The sequence below is a fragment of the Bos javanicus genome, chromosome 5 (genome assembly GCF_032452875.1).
Source record: "Bos javanicus breed banteng chromosome 5, ARS-OSU_banteng_1.0, whole genome shotgun sequence".
Lineage (NCBI taxonomy): Eukaryota > Metazoa > Chordata > Mammalia > Artiodactyla > Bovidae > Bos > Bos javanicus.
In genome coordinates, this window is record NC_083872.1 from 13,043,771 (window position 1) to 13,061,439 (window position 17,669).

The window sequence follows — 17,669 nt, forward strand, 5'->3', positions numbered from 1 at the left end:
GCTCTGTAGTTTACTGAAAATGTGACCACGTGAATAACTAAAGAGTTACTATATGCTATTAAGTTATGTACAAGAAAATAGTGGTGGCCTGTTCATTTGTTGACTGATCATTATATTTATAGAATATTTGGATGACTATAGAAGAAAAAGTAAAGTCTTAAGGGAGTAATCTAGTTTAGAGGACAAGATTAGTATGCTACTTACATCACAAATACATATAAGCAAGAATGTAGAATCTTGATATTTTCAGGTCATTCAGTAAAATAGCAGTTCTAAGCTATGACATCAAAACACACGTGTGTAGGGTGGTAGATATAATGAGTGATTTGCTACTAAAAATAAGTAAAAAAAATTGGTGTATGATTAACTTTTTTTTAAAAAATGAGACAGTTCAAGCTGAAGCCATTGATAGTATATAATTCTCTCATGTTTAATATTCCTGAGTGCTTCCTTAAGCAGGAGCTCCGGGTTTGGGAGGAATTGTGTATGTGTAAATATTACTATGTAAGTATCTATTTTTATATTCCTTTATTTTGTAGTTGGAAAAAGCATTGATCAGCTGTCAAAAGAGATGCTCTTTACCTTGTATACCTGCTCAGGTGGGTGCCTGTTTCTGAGCAGGGAACGTAGCATCCAGTTTAATTAGAAAACAAAATAAATGTGCTGCCAACTAATCATATGCTGTAAAACAGGCTACCTAAACTTTACTGAATATTTACATTAATGTTTTACTGCTGCCAATCAGAAGAGGACCTGACCAAGCCTAGTTCCGTTTGAGGATGCTTTTTTTCATGAATTTAAATGATACTAATCTTGAGTCTGTGTTTTTCATACTCAGTAAAGTGCTGCAAACTTTATAAGTAAGTCGGGAAATCTGAAATCTATAGTAACATTGAAGATGTGAGCTTGAAGAGTCTTTTATTGGAGGAAGGGGAAAGTGATAGGAATGGGAGACATTTTAAAGGAAAATTGTGAAGTTTAGTTTCCACCATGACATGAAGTTCTACAAAGTGTTTTTGAATTTTGGTAATTAGGAACCAGATAGTGGGCCTTCAAGGTGGAAAGAATGATTTTTTTTTTTTTTTTTGAGGAGATAGGAGAAAAATCAAAGAATGTCAGAGCTTTCTATGCTGCCAAGTAAAAACCCATCTTTCTCCTTTGATCACTGTTTACTCAAGTGCCAAATTATGAGGAAATTAAAAATCTCAGACGATTATATAAAATTGCTGAAACCGGTAATTTCCACTTGACTTAACGATTTTTAGCAAGCCCTCAAAATTGGTATTATGTTCATCTTTCCAAGTGAGGAAAAAGAGGTTCAGAGATGTTACAAAAGATACTCAGTGTCACACAGCTAAATAAACTGAGGCAAAAAGATTCAAACAGAGGCTTGTTCGGCTCCAGGCCAGATCCCTCAATGAGAATCAGAGAAAGTCATTGTTAGCCCTCAGTTCTCTGCGGCTGACTCCCTTGCTTATTGGGTTACTTGTTTTCTATGTACTTCCTGCAACTCGGACTTGCAAGGGACACTCTGTGTGGTTCAGTTGAGTGGTTGTATACTTACTACTTAGTACAGCACAAGGAATTCAATAAAATTTTAACTTAAAAAAACAAATGAATATGCCAATAAGTATGGACCTGGCAGTGGAAACTGAGCCACTCCACTCACATTTCCCTTATTTGTCACACTGACCACAGTCCCTTTTTCTTGGTTTTCTCAAACACCACAAGTGTCCAAACACCCCAAACAATACACGCAATGAGTAAGGATGGTTGATATGAGGGGTTTTGTATAACCAGAGGCTATTCCATAATGCTTGCTTGTAGAAATGCTGACATAATCTAAACGATGCCAAGAAAAAACCTGCTGAGACATGATTTTTTCTTCTTCTCTACTTTTTTAACCAAAGTTCCTCTAAAACAGTAATAGTGAAAAGAGTAAACTTGATTAAACTTAGTGTTACCTCCCTATTACCCTTCCTATGATCCAGTGATATGTGTGTTTGGTTGGCTTATGCATCTGGCTGAATCTTGAATTTTATATACTCTCCTGAGACTTTTATTTTCCATATAATTTGGCACTTGACTAAAAAGTGATCAAAGTAGAAAGATGGGTTTTTACTTGGTGGTTTGCTACTTCCCACAAAAAAGAATGTTCTGGCCTTCAATATATTTGTTTTGCATCTAGGAGGTGGTAGGGCTCACTGTCTTTTAATCACTGGGTTCATTTGAGTAACCTGAGATGACTGGCCTTTGAATTTTGATTTATTTTTTAAACCTATATACTGTTGCTTTAGCTCAGTCAGTAAAGAATCTTCCTGTGATGCAGGAGACCTGGGTTCAGTCCCTGGCTCTGGAAGATCCTCTGGAGAAGGAAATGGCAACCCACTCCAGTATTCTTGCCTGGAAAATCCCATGGACAGAGGAGCCTGGTGGGCTATAGTCCATGGGGTCGCAAGAGTCGGTCATGACTGAGCAACTACACCACCCCACTGCTGCTTGGCCACTGGAGTGTACACGTGAGGATTCTACTACACTGCTTACTGTGACAGTGATAAGTGAGCCACTCTCTTCTCTTCTGTCCTTAAAACTTAAGTGGAAGAAAGTTCACAGACGCCTTTATGTTTTTGTATAAAACATTTGTCCAGACTCTTTATCAATGATAGTTTTCATTTTGTATCTTTCTTTTATTATCTTGTGCAAGTTCTTCCTATCTTATTTTCCAGTGATGATTTAAAGACTGACCAAGTGTTTTGAGGCTCTGAATAAAGCAAGATACAGTCTTTGTCATTCAGAACTCTGTATTTTATTGCATACTATGTACGTATATATATATATATATATATATATGCAGAGTACATCATGTGAAATACCAGGCTGGATGAATCAGGAGCTGGAATCAAGGTTGCTGGGAGTAATATCAACGGGTTCAGATATGCACATGATGCCACTCTAATGGCAGAAAGTGAAGAGGAACTAAAGAGCCTCTTGATGAGAATGAAAGAGGAGAATGAAAAAGCTGGCTTAAAACTCAGTATTCAAAAAACTGAGATCATGGCACCCGTCCCATCACTTCATAGCAAATGAAGGGGGAAAAAGTGGAAGCAGTGACATTTTATTTTCTTGGACTCCAAAATTGCTGCAGATGGTGAATGCAGCCATGAAATTAAAAGATGCTTGATCCTTGGAAGAAAAGCTATGACAAACCTAGACAGCATATTAAAAAGCAGAGACATCACTTTGCAGATGAAGGTCTATATATTCAAAGCTACGGTTTTTCCAGTAGTCATGAATGAATTCACATGAGCGTTGGACACTAAAGAAGGCTGAGCACTGAGAATTAATGCTTTTGAACTGTGGTGTTGGAGAAGACTCTTGAGAATCTCTTGGACAGCAAAGAGATCAAACCAGTCAATCCTAAAGGAAATCAAATCTGAATATTCAATGGAAGGACTAATGCTAAAGCTGAAGTTCCAGTACTTTGATCATCTGATGCAAAGAGCCAACTCAATGGAAAAGACCCTGATGCTGGAAAAGTTTGAGGGCAGGAGAAGAAGAGGGCAACAGAGGATGGGATGATTGGATGGCATCACCAACTCAATGAATATGAATTTGAGCAAACTCCAAGAGATAGTGGAGGACAGAGAAGCCTGTCCATGGGGTCACAGAGTTGGACACAACTTAGCGACTGAGCAATAACAGCACTCTACAAATAAAATAAGTTAACATTTATTATAAGCATAGAATATGCCTATCTACTGTAACAACTATTCATGTGTATCCTTTCAGATAAATCTGTAATTACATGAAATAGATTTTATTATCATCATACTAAAAAATAATAAATGCTCGTTTTAGAGCAGTTTTAGGTTTACAAAAAAAATTGAGCAGAAGATATGGAATTGGTATATAGTCTCTTATCCTCCTACACTTCTCTGGTTGTGTTAACTTGAACTTGTCTTGTACATGTTACAACTGATGAGCCAATCAGATCAGATCAGATCAGATCAGTCGCTCAGTCATGTCTGACTCTTTGTGACCCCATGAATCGCAGCACGCCAGGCCTCCCTGTCCATCACCAACTCCTGGAGTTCACTCAGACTCATGTCCATCGAGTCAGTGATGCCATCCAGCCATCTCATCCTCTGTCGTCCCCTTCTCCTCCTGACCCCAATCCCTCCCAGCATCACAGTCTTTTCCAGTGAGTCAACTCTTCTCATGAGGTGGCCAAAGTACTGGAGTTTCAGCTTTAGCATCATTCCTTCCAAAGAAATCCCACGGCTGATCTCCTTCAGAATGGACTGATTGGATCTCCTTGCACTCCAAGGGACTCTCAAGAGTCTTCTCCAACACACAGTTCAAAAGCATCAATTCTTCAGCGCTCAGCCTTCTTCACAGTCCAACTCTCACATCCATACATGACCACAGGAAAAACCATAGCCTTGACTAGACGAACCTTTGTTGGCAAAGTAATGTCTCTGCTTTTGAATATGCTATCTAGGTTGGTCATAACTTTCCTTCCAAGGAGTAAGCGTCTTTTAATTTCATGGCTGCAGTCACCATCTGCAGAGATTTTGGAGCCCAGAAAAATAAAGTCTGACACTGTTTCCACTATTTCCCCATCTATTTCCCATGAAGTGATGGGACCGGTTGCCATGATCTTCGTTTTCTGAATGTTGAGCTTTAAGCCAACTTTTTCACTCTCCACTTTCACTTTTATCAAGAGGCTTTTGAGTTCCTCTTCACTTTCTGCCATAAGGATGGTGTCATTATTCCTTAAAGGCCATAGTTTACATTAGGGTTCACTCTTTGTGCTGTGTATTCTATATGTTTTTGGCAAATGTAGAATGACATGTTATCTGTCATTACAGTACTATACAGAATAGTTTCATTGCCCTAAAAAATCTTCTGTGCTCCACCTGCCTTGTTTTTTTGCAATAGAGAAAGTTATAACTAATAGATTTTCGAAATTATTCTCCAAGGGTCATTTAGCTACAAAAGTGTGAGAGCTGCTCTGCCTCCTGAAATCTGTGCTCTTAACTCATATCATAGACTGCCTAATTCATCAGAATTATTTAATCACTTAGGGGATCCTATCTTGATAAGATTCTTGCTAATTCTTACTAACTTCAACAAAGGGTAATATGTATAGCAAGTATTTTGCTTGTGCTTTCCTTTGAAGTTAAAACACTGTGAGAAATCTCGCAGGAGAATTTTTAATGTTTAATTATTGGATATTTGACAAAATGTTTCTTATAAATTAAAGAGGAGTTATTGACATAAGTAGCATTAGTAAAGTGAAAGAGAAAGTCAGTGGTCTGATCATATAGTTATCACTAGCTGCTGGAATAATGGGTGAGTAAAAGAGCAATAGAATGAGCTCTTTAAGCAAAATGAATACACAAAAAGGAGAGGTCTTTTGGAGACATGAGTCAAAGTTGCGTAAAATGTAGAATATTAGGTTAATCATATACCTCTATCTTTGGAATAATTACCTCCTTAACAGTGGTTTAAAAAATATGTATGTGAAGGGGAAAGAAAAACATCACATGAAGCTAATGTGGTACAGTGTATGAATTAGAAGAAACCATCAGATAAGATTGTTTCTCTTTCTTTAGACCCACAGCTTCCGGGCATCACCCATGACTTGCTTCCACCCAGTTAACATAGATCTTCATTTTACCCTTGACATACAGGACAGGGCTTTTTTAGGAAGCGTCTTCTTTGGACTTTTCTCTTACCTTGAGTCACCCCCTTTTTGTTACTCTGTAGGCAGTTTTGGTTCAGAAGCTACAATACGGCAAAGAATGTCTAGTTTTAGAATCTGCCTGGATTATGCTATTAATTCATGAAAAATCAGTTTATTACATATAAGCCTTTGCTCCTACTTTTTGCTTATTTTCGATATTGATGCTAATGTTTACTTAAAACTGTAGATAGGGAGAAGATCTAGCTTTAGACAAAATCCTGATTTACATATGTTGTAGTCCTGAGTGACAGCAGCAAGGATAAGCAGTATTTGCTTGAGATTCAACAAATTGTGACTTAGTTTCTTCCTATATAAAGTAAACATTAGGTCAAAATCATCTCAAAAGCTAAAATGATCATCATTCTTTACAAGGAAGAATGAATGAATGAATGTTGACAATGTAAATTGAAGGGAGAAAATAAAATAGAAAATGAAAACACATTTCCCACCATTCCTTAAAACTCATCCTTTTGGTTTCCGTGAAACCATTTTTTCCTTTTTTTCTCCTGCTCTCCTGGGTCTTCTTTGTGACATCTTTGATGGACTCACTCTGTCTCTTCTTCTAATCTTGATGTTTTCCAGGATTCTGACTTCAGTCTTCTCTCTCAACATATTCTGCTCGATCATCCCATTTAGATAAAAACAAAGCACTGCTTTTGATGATGCATACCAGGTAGACATTAGTCTACTTCATATGGGCTCAGGGGGTGAAGAATCCCTCTCGATGTGCTGCTGAATCATCCATTTTCTCTGTTTTTCAAGGGTCGTAAGAGTGAGGCTGAAAAGTTCTTCTTGAAGGCTATTGAGCTGGACCCCACCAAAGGAAACTGTTACATGCATTATGGTGAGTGCTTGATAGTTTTTTCCATGTCCCCCACAATTACAGTGAATGCTGATATGAGATTCAGGTTGCACTGATAAAGAACACTTTGAGAGGACATTGCCTTCGCCATTGCAGATATAGCCTTGAGCTGTATTCTTGCCTTCGTGTTCAAAGCAGTCATGATACCAAGGGCTATGCCTTATATTTTAGTTATTTTCATAGGACTTCAGTGGTGAAAGGTATTTTCAGTCCCTCCCCACCCCCAGCCCCCAGTTCAGTTTGGAGTTTAAATGAGATCTCATCAGCAAATCATCTCACTCCTTGCCTGATGCATGGTATATAATTAAAATATTAATATTAGTTCTCTTTTCATTCTAAATGATAATATATTGCTCACTGAATGTAATATTTTGAAGTTTTAGAGGCTTACATTTTGGCCACAAAATCTTGGAAGATTTGGAAGTACCCCAGCCTCTAAAGGCCTGAGATTGGGGTCAAGGATAAAAACTGTAGACTATAAAGGATGTGTTTTTCACTGGGTTTACCCTCAGTTTATCTTAACCAGTCCAGAATGAACTTATGTAACAAATCTGTTACACTCCACATTGTCGTTAGTAGTGAGTCATGTGTTCCGTGAGGCAGTGTATGTAGCTGGTTTGGTATCGGGTAAAATGTACTGATTTCTACCTTATTTGCATTTGCAATAGCTTTCAAGGAGCTGAAAAGCATTTACTTTTGCTGATCCCTTGGAAAAAGAATTTTTTGACCATTATTGACTTTGATGTGTTAAGTTATTATCAGGTAGTAAACTTAAAGATGAATAGGAATGAAATATCTTGAGGAAATAAAACTAATATATTTGTATAATATTAAATTCCTTCTCCCATTTTCCAGCTAGTAAAAATGAATCAGTGATGGGCTATCACTGATAGCCCATTTTTCACTGAGTGTGGAAAATGAAAATTTTGAAATGGAGGATACACTTAATTAACCATCAGTTCATTTGTTTATTTATATTGTGTGTATATGTTTATAAATGTGGGGTTGTGATGATATTTTATCTTTTCAGCATAGCACAGCATGTAATTTGATGCAACTAACTGCATCACCACCCCTGACTTTCTTTCACAATGCAGTTTTATTGCCATGTTAAGATAGTAGTCAACTAATTTAAGTTTACTGCAGAATTTAGTTTATTTTTTCAGGTTTTCTTATATGAAGTGTTTTAAATTAGGGTTTTCACATGCATACTATTTTGGGTACCCCTACTGAGCTAAAGTAATTCCCTGATTATTTTCTTGGAGTGCTGAAGGACCTCTTGTCATTTTATGAAATAGATTTTTTTTTTTAAATCCTATCTTTCTGCTTGCATTTTCTGTACCTCAAACTAATTCTACTTACTGCATCGTCTAAGCTTCTTTCCCATAATTTTATTATATACTTTAGATTTTTCACAACCAATTCCTTTAAACTTCATCATTGCTTCATTTGAAATGCCACTAGGAAAAAAAAAAACTATTAATTAATTTTAAGAGTTAGCTCCCTTATTCTGACTTTTCTGTCTTTACCCACTACTAATCTTTTAATTTATTTTTATGTTTCAGTATTCTCCTGAATTTTTTTTTCCTGGGGTGGTAATAGGGAGTATTACTTGCAAGAGAAATTTTTGGATTTAGTTTTAACAGAAAATGAAATAGATTCTTTATTGTGTATGTTATTAGAAAAATAGTGATAAATGTTCTATAAATGAATGTGTAAAACTAATTCTTCTTAGTACTCTTCGGTTATTTAAAATTTTTTGGCATATAGCCATTATTAGAAGTACATTTGTTTTCTAAGGGAGGGATGACTGCATAATTAAATATGCTTTTATGGATAGTTTCAGTATTTTTCCCCACTCTGGGATAGGAAATGGAAAGGAGTCAAAAAATGAGGCACCAAAAAAGAGTAGTTAAGGCAAAAGAACTACAAACAGACAGGAAGCCCATAACTGACTGCCTGATATTCCTATCTCACTGTGCTCAAGTTATTTTAAAATGTACATTTAAGGGAATATTAACGTTTTTATTTAGAAGAAGTCTGCTTCAAATGAGTAAAATTTAGAACTGAAAAGTTCTTTTAAATTTATCTAATGTAACCTCTGATGTACAAATCAGTAGATTGAAACCTAGGGAGATGAAGGTTTTGCCTAAGTTAATTGTAAGTAACTAAATTTTGGGTCCCTTGATAGCTGTCATTGCTTTTCTCCTATAATACATATTCCATTTCTTTTCACAATGTTGCTAATAGACACAATTAGATAGACCCAAAGCATCTATTGTAGACAGACACAAGGTGGCTGGGTAGGTGGATGGGTATTTTGGATTTGTCAGCCCTTCTGTGCAGTTTTAGAACGTCAAATTCATATAAATCACAACTTAAAATTCTTAGTGGAGTTTTTATTAATTTTAATTTGTATAAGATGCAAAGCACTGTTGTGTTTTCAGAATGGAAGTTGTGCTATGTAGGTAATAAATAGGATGCTGTCCTTTTCAGAAGGTGATGTGATAGGAGGTAGAGTTCAAGAATTCTTGAAACCAAATAGGTGAAACATCTTTGAGGAGGTGATATTTGAAATCCAAGCTGATATTTTAAATCTTGCAACTCTTTGAAGAGCCAGAAAGGAGCATTTCAGACAAAGAAACAAAGTTTAAAGGTCACAGGCAAGAACAAGCTTGTGTTCACAGCAAAGAAAGAGACTACTATGACCAGAGCTTATTAAACCTGATGGAAAGGTGGGAGGAGATGAGACTGGAGAGGAGGCAGAGCTAGAGCCCCCAAGCCCAGGAGGCTTTTGTAACCAAGCTAAGGAGTTCACTTCTTATTTTAAGAGCAATGGAAGGAACCACGGGGTAAGACAGGATTAGAGAAGGTCAGAGTAGCACAAAGAGAACTCGATTGCAGTCTCACAGGCGAGAATGATGGTGGCTTAGGCTGGAGAGTGGTTGTGGGGACGTAAATATTTATAATGAAATTATACATTTACCTTCCTTAGAAAATTCTGAGGTAACTAACAGGAAGGACCTATTTTTCATTTTTGCACCGTCGATATCCAGCATATTACCATATCACAGTAATCACAATAAATGCTGAGCTCAGTCAGTTTTAGACTTGGACACAGGTTCCAAAACTGACTGAAAATTTGTTATGTTGAATTTTGTATTACTCTTTGTCCAAGAAGATGCATGCTATGGCTTTTATATCACTTTTTTTCCCACTTACTGGTTGTGAATATTCTTAAGGGTATTTATTATGCCCATGGATTGAATGAATAATGACACGTCAGCTTAAAAATAAAAGTTTAAATGAAATATTAATGTTGAATGAATATTTGCATAATGTAAATGAAATGTTAAATGTTGTTTTGAGTCTTTTTTTTAATGGTTTTGCAAATGATAATGAACATGCCAGAGTGGGTGAGTTTTGTTCTATTGGAAATTTGCCCTGCCTGCTGATTGTGGGGTTGTTTTTTTTTTTTTTTTAGCTCATTAATGGTACAGGTGACTTTGGAATATGCCATCCAGTTGGGACTAGACAGAGGATATTATAGGAATTTATAGTGACTGCAATGGCAATTAGAAGGCAATATTTAAAAGTGTTATTATAATGTTATTTGTGTTTTGAACCCACTAGTTTTATGCCTTGGGTGAAGGGATTACATTAGAGATTGCCATTTTTTCTTCATGTTGACTTTCAGGAAAGAAAGCTAAGAAGATTTATAAAACTGGTTTAATAAGTTAGTTAAAATGTAGCCTATGTGGTACGTATAGTCTCTGGGATTAAGATTCATCTGTAAAGTGAAAATATTGATACGGGCTTCCAAAGTGTTTTCCAACTCATATTTCACATTGTTACTAATATATACTTAATTTCTCACTGGTTTTTCATCAGAAATTTTAAGGAATATAAAAGAAATAGGTTTCAAACTATGCTATTGGTACTAATATAATATATTCATGTCTCATCAAACTTACAGTGAACTTCCATGTCCACATAAAATAAATCATATCTGGTCTTTATAGAATTTAATTTATTAATAAGTGAGCATTTGGTGCCTGGATGTCTCTTCTGTTCCTGTTAGCGAAGGGATTCTCCATAAATTTTCTTTTGGCTCCAACAGGAAGCTTCTGCCGAAAGAATGGTCAAGACAAGTCCCTCCTTGTTTCTTGGTCTTGGTTTGTGTTTTAAGGGATTACTGGAAAACCATTTTGTCAGAAAGAATATTTTATAATACATACTAGTAAATTTGATGTAAACTGAAAAACTAAAATCAGTATGTCTGTTATAAGGTACCTACTATGCATAAGTCTGGGACAGATGTCAAGTCATTAGATATTAAGTACCAGAGCATAAAAAAATTAAAAGGGAGCAGATAGTGACAAATTCTAATGAGAACTACTTTTTTATGTAGATCTTGGGTGGTTCTTGTTTTCCTATCTATCTCTTAACCATATGTTTCTAAGAGCAAAGACTTTAGCCTCCTTTTCTTTATTATTGAACCTTTCTCTTGGTGATGTTCATTTCCAAGGATTCAGCTATATAATCATGAGTCCTTTTTAAGATTTAAAAATTTTATTTTATTTACCTATTTGGCTGTGTTGGGCCTAGCTGTGGCATGCAGGACCTTTGATCTTCATTGCAGCACGTGGGATTGTTAGTTGCTGCGTATGAACTCTTAGTTGTGGCATGAGGGATCTAGTTTCCTCACCAGGGATCGAACCCTGGGGCCCCTGTGTTGGGAGCACAGAGTCTTAGCCATGGGATCACTAGGGAAGTCCCTATAGTGACCCATCCTGATCTTCTTCCTCCAGCTCAATATATATCAGGCACCATACCAGACTCAGGTCTGACTGCTTGCTGCTCAAAAACCAATACTCCAGAGGCATGTACTGGTAGAAAGGGAAAGCTGCTTTAATCAGAAGGCTGACTATGTGGGGAGAAGGCAGACTCATGTCCTGAAAGCAGCTCAGAAGATTCTGCTTAGCAGTGATAGGTTTTAAAGGCAAAAGAGGGAAAGGATCTCTGAGAATCATCAAGGCAAGAGGTCAAGCTCTGCATCTTTTTCCATTGCGTGCAGCCTAGCTGACTCCTTATGATCTCTTCAGATGTTCTCTTGCCTGTGTTTTCTGCCTACAGAATTGCTAAAGGGGCTGCTGGGCATAGAAAGCTAGTCATTCTTTAACTATTTAATCATTCATTCTTCTTTTAATCTAGGGAAAGAATCAACAGGTTAGGCAATGTGTTGTGGGCATTCAGTAGAGCATAAGTCAGGAATTAGGTTAAATGTTCTAGTGATCTCATTTCTATAAGGTTTAAGCAGAAAAGAAATAGACAAACAGGAAAGGGGCAAAAGAGTCTTACAAATCCCCATTTGTCAGACACTATTCTGTCTCTATGAGATTAGCGGTAAAAGTCTGTCTTCTGAAATTTCATGCTGACATAAGGGCACCGTATTCTCAGAGTAGTCGATGTTGACATATCTCTGTAGCATGTCTTTGCTGGCAAATCTTAGTTGCCTGCTTACATATATGAGCAGAGCAAGCTACAATTATTTTGACACCCACAGAGTTATAAATTATTATGAACAATAGTGTTAATTCCTTTCTCTCGAGGCTAGTTCTGCTCAAGATAGAGCAGCTTATGCCATGGCTGCAGTCTGGTCATCATTCAGTTAGCTTTCCCCTCTGGTAGTAGTTATAGTTGGGGCTTTTCTTATGGCTCAGACAGTAAAGGATCTGCCAGCAGTGTAGGAGAGACCCAGGTTCAATCCTTGAGTTGGGAAGATCCCTTGCAGAAGGGAATGGCTACCCATTCCAGTATTCTTGCCTGGAGAATTCAGTGGGCAATTAGTTATAATATCTGTAAAACAACTCAAAAATGTGTATCAGAAACTGAAAGATTCTATGACTGTATTGTCCTGATCATTAACTACTTGAGCTTGCTCTTTTGTGACTCAGGAGACTTAAGAAACTTGAACTTTTCTACAAACAAGAGGCAAGGAGGATGGAGAGATCCTTGTGCTTGGGTGGGGGTTGGGAGGGACAGCAGGATTCTCCCCAGTGTCATAAAGGTACAACGGGGAATAAGACAGACTCCACTGTAGACTGAAAACTGGAAAGGGAGGCACAAGTGATAAAAAGAATGATTTAACTATAATTACAATTGGTTTTTAAAAGGAGACACGCTGTCAACTAGGGGGACTTGACCTGGGTGGCTGGGGTACAGGAGAGCTATGCCCGATGCATGTAAATGATAAGTAGCAGTTCTCTAGACAAAAGTGTAGAAGAGAGAGGATGCAATGAAGAACATTAAACCAAAGAAAATGCTTGAGGCAGAGGGCATAGCATGTGTCTGGGAATAGTTCAAGGATAGAACTAGAACCATAGTTAGATGCTAAGGAAACGTGGAATACACATCCAAACTGAAGTACATCCAAATTATGAGAGCTGGTCATTTTTCATCCTGGGCCTACAGAGAAGTGTGAAGTTTTTTTAAGGCTATAATTATGTTGTTGTTGTTGTTGTTGTTTTTTAATCATTACTATCAACAAGTTTAGAATCCTGAGAACTTATTACATTTGTCTAACATTTTCTGATCTTACCCAGTGTTTTCTGACCCTGAATTGTTTGGTCATTATTTAACCTCTGTGAGGTAGGAATGGATTGCAATTACATTTGGCTAAGACAGTAGAAGTTCAGAATTTTCAAGTGACTCTCAGATCAGAAATTTTCAACATATGTCCATGGTAGGAGAAGAACTTGAAAATCCAGCTCTTTCAACTTTTAAGTCCAGAACTTTCTACTGTTACCATCGTAGACTATTTTTCTTCAGAATAATTTATATATATTAAATTTCATTTTAAAAAGTAGTCACTTTTTAAATAGTTAAAGGTAGAAATAATTAAAACATCGGGTTTGATTTTTCATCAGTGAACACTTAAAGAAGCCTGAAAACTATTTAATGGGTTGAATTGGTGAGAGGTGTGTGATTGCTTTTATTATTTGTAATTAAAATAGAATATGACAGTGAACTGAAATTGGTTCTGTTGTAGCATTTCATTTTTAATCACTTCAGAAATTATGAGTAATTTTAAAAATTAAATAAGGAACTAAATAATGGTATTTTCTTGATTAAAAATGAATATACATTTTTAACCTTTGCAGAAATTACATGGAGATTCCAATTATGTTCAGTGCTTCAGACTAAAACATTTTGCTAAAATATCAATGTTTTGTGTGCCTTCATTGCTCAAGGACAGTACAGGAAGTTCACAGGTGTGTAATTAGAACAGGATTTTTCTAAATGTTGTTCCAAGCAATTTACTTCTTGCCTAAGATTTTTTATTTTTAAATTCACTTTTATAGCAATATGTTTAGTAATTTAATATAATTTAACCTTCATACCGGTGTACATTTTATGTGAGATACTCTCCAGAGACTTTTAGAATTAAAACTTTCCCAGGAGTAAAATATGAAGAAATAAGGAAAGAATTAGCTAAACTTACAAACCAAAAATAAAGGAAAAATTACATGATTTATGTGTTTCAAAAAAAGAAGACAGTTAAAGGACAGTTACATGGTAGGACATAGTTTACTTAGAAGCAAAAGGTAAAAGATAGGGCTACTAAGATGTGAGAAACTCTATAGAACTATGAGTAAAACAGAACTAAGACTAAGGGGTACAGTAAGAATAACACATAATTCTCAAAAGAAGAAATATAACAAGTTTTAAAAGATAGGTAAACATGCCATTTCATTAGAAGTCAAATTCAAGTAACAATGAATTCCTTTCAGTTGTTCTAGCGTGTATTCTCAGTAATTCTTCTCTTGGTAATATATCTTAGGAAAATACTAATTTTTTTCTATGTTTAAGGTTATCCACAAAGTAATTGGAGCACAGCATTGCTATTAGAGGAGAAAAATTTTAAAAGTATCTAAATGCCCCAAAAAGGAAAATAATTAAATAAACTACGGTTATTCCCTTTTGAGGAAATATTATAAATCCTAGGTTAAATTTATAAAGAATAATAATAACAGAGGCAACTATATCTATTATACATTATGGTACATAAAGAATCATAAATTATACAAAATAACTATATCATTTAAGAAAGTAAAGTAAAACGAGGAAAACTGTCAAGAATTTTAGCTTTTTGGACTTCTGCAGTTAATTTGGGAGGGCAGGCTTAATATTTTTTTATTTTGTTTTCTTTAATAAACATATTAGTTTTTGAAGTAATTAATACCTTAGCAAAATGTGAAAGAATAAGCATCTTAATCTATTGCTCAATCTGTAGAAAAGATAGGGAAATTATTATAAGAACCAAATAATTATCCAAAAATTATTTAATAGAACTCAATATGTAAAGTTGAAGACATTAAAAATTATGTGATAAAGGAATAAAAAGTAGAGAAAGGCATCTTGTCTGATTTCTCTTAAATACTGTATTTCCTTGATGAATTCATCAAATATAATAATAGTACAAACATTTACTAAGTGCTTTTATATCCTAAGAAATTCACATGTAGTGTCTTATTTAATACCCATAAAAAAGCTAAGTGGTGAGGTTATCTGTCTCCAGTTGCAATGAGGAAGGTGAGGTCATCAAGCTATAAGGCAGATTACCTAGGATTTCAGTGCTATTTAGTGCAGAGGCAGCATTTGAACTGAAACACTCCTGACTACGACGTTGCATTGTCATCATCTCTATGTCAGTGTAAGGGATAAACACAGATATTTTACATCTATGGATGCTTTATTGGTGGGTGATACCATATGTGTCAAATACACTGAAAGTTGGGAATCACTCACCTTTTATTGTTATGTGGGGTATTCAGAGACAGAAGACTATTTCTATTTATCTTGTCAAACATGGACAACTTATTTAAGGTCCAGGCTTCAGTGAATGATGAGACAGTCTTTGTTCATCTGTTATTTTTTACCTTTTACTCTGAAGCCATAAAAGACTTAAAAATAAGAGAGAGAAATCTTTATGAAATTCATACATTTAACTTATTATCAGCATTCCATTCTTGATTCTGTCTGAATTTTCTTTTGAGGAAAGAGAAGAAGTAAGAATGTTATATACATATAATATTTACTACTTTGAAACCACTACTTACTGGCCTTTTAAATGTCATTTCCAATTACTTTTTACAGAAATAATATAAAATACTCCTTAAAATATAAACACTAAAACTAAAACTCTTATTATATTTAAGTATAACCAATATATGATTCTTATGCATTGTATAGTTGAGTCTTATAAACCTTTTTTCATAAAACACATTTAAAAACCAATTTATTGTGGTAACAACAATCTGGTGTCACCCAGCCTGACCTCATTGTCATACAAACGGGCACTTGTTAGTCATACAACTGTAAGCAAATGTCTAAACCTCTCAGTGCTCCCTTTCCCCATATGGAAGATGCTCCTAACACCATATTTCTGAGATTCCAAGATGACATCAGGTCTGACTCAGTGTCTTAGGCCATTCAGGTTGCTGTAACAAAATACCACAGGCTGCTGCTGCTGCTGCTAAGTCGCTTCAGTAGCTTATAAACAACAGAAATCAGTTTCTGACAGTTCTGGGATTCTGAAATCAGGGTGCCAGAATTGTCTGGTGAGGGCCATCCTCTGGGTTGCAGACCTCCCCTTGTAAAATTGTTTGGTGGAAGAAATGAGGAAGCTCTTTGAGCCATATTTTATGAGGACACAAATCTCAGAGCATTCATGACTAATGACCATACAAAGGTGCTGCCTACTAACACCTTGGGGGTTAGGATTACAATATGCAGGCCATTGCACCCAAGTTGTGTTATATTTCATTATGTTTCTAAAAAGAAATTAACACTGCTGTTAAAAGCTATACAAGGACAATAAGATGCTTCACATTATTAGGATAATTAAATAAACTCAAGTATTATGGCATGGCCAGAATCCAAAGTTTGGAGAATATACATAAAGGAACCTGCTTGGTGTCATGCCAGACACATACGTATCCATTAATGCTAGTACTCTATTATTGAGGTTTAGTCTCAAACATTTGCATTTTTGACCCAGTTGTAGGTGCTTTTGTCACTCCAGGAATCTTAACACTGGGCAAAAAATAATATTATGCCTGTTTTACAGATGCAGAATTTAAGATATCAAGAGTGTAAGTGATGTATTGAAGGCCCTATGCCTAGTAAGGGTCTGAACTTTGTCTGATCTCCAGCCCATGATATGTTTATGGCCTTATGCTTTAAAAAATTCACTCTAACTAAACGTAAGTCCATTGGGTCCACAAAGGTGACACAGACACAGAATGCTGAGATTTTGGTGGAGATACCCATGGAGCTCTCATAATCACCTACTTAAAAACCTCAGGAAGGGCAGCTCAGTCACCAATACAGTGAAGAGCCAGAAAGGAGCAGATGGAGGGAAGGGGCTCATGTAGAGGAGAGTGAGGACAAAAGACAGGAGGAAAGGCACCAGCCCCCACCCTGTGCAGTTTTATTCATGCTATGTCATGTATTCCTTCTGATAACACAGGTTATCCCTGTTAAAAAAAAAAAGTGAGGAACCCAAGACTCAAAACCAGAGAGTCTTGAATATAACCAGGTGACCTTCTCCAGCACCGAAAATAGTACCTCACACGAAGAAGGGGGACAGTCAGTATTTTATTTAACACAAGAATGACAAAAGAAGGATAGACTGGTTTTCTGTTAGTTTCACTCTTTCCTTTTCTTATCTCTGCTTCCGGGTTTTGCATGGAGATAGAAGGAAATGGCAAGCCACTCCAGTATTCTTGCCTAGAGAATCCTGTGGATGGAGGAGCCTGGTGGGCTGCTGTCCATAGGGTTGCACAGGGTCGGACACGACTGAAGCGACTTAGCATGCATGCATAATGCGTTGGAGAAGGAAATGGCAAGCCACTCCAGTATTCTTGCCTAGAGAATCCTGTGGATGGAGGAGCCTGGTGGGCTGCTGTCCATAGGGTTGCACAGGGTCGGACACGACTGAAGCGACTTAGCATGCATGCATAATGCGTTGGAGAAGGAAATGGCAACCCACTC

At 36.3% G+C, this 17,669-nt stretch overlaps 1 protein-coding gene across 2 annotated transcripts in view; it reads left to right on the forward strand.

Moving 5' to 3' along the window:
* TMTC2 (transmembrane O-mannosyltransferase targeting cadherins 2) overlaps positions 1 to 17,669 on the forward strand; it is a 414,333-nt gene that overhangs the window by 317,651 nt on the left and 79,013 nt on the right. For both annotated transcript variants that reach the window (XM_061415655.1, XM_061415657.1), the window contains one exon: positions 6,512 to 6,593. In XM_061415655.1, the coding sequence (XP_061271639.1) occupies positions 6,512 to 6,593 (82 nt within the window). The remainder of the gene's footprint in view (positions 1 to 6,511; positions 6,594 to 17,669) is intronic.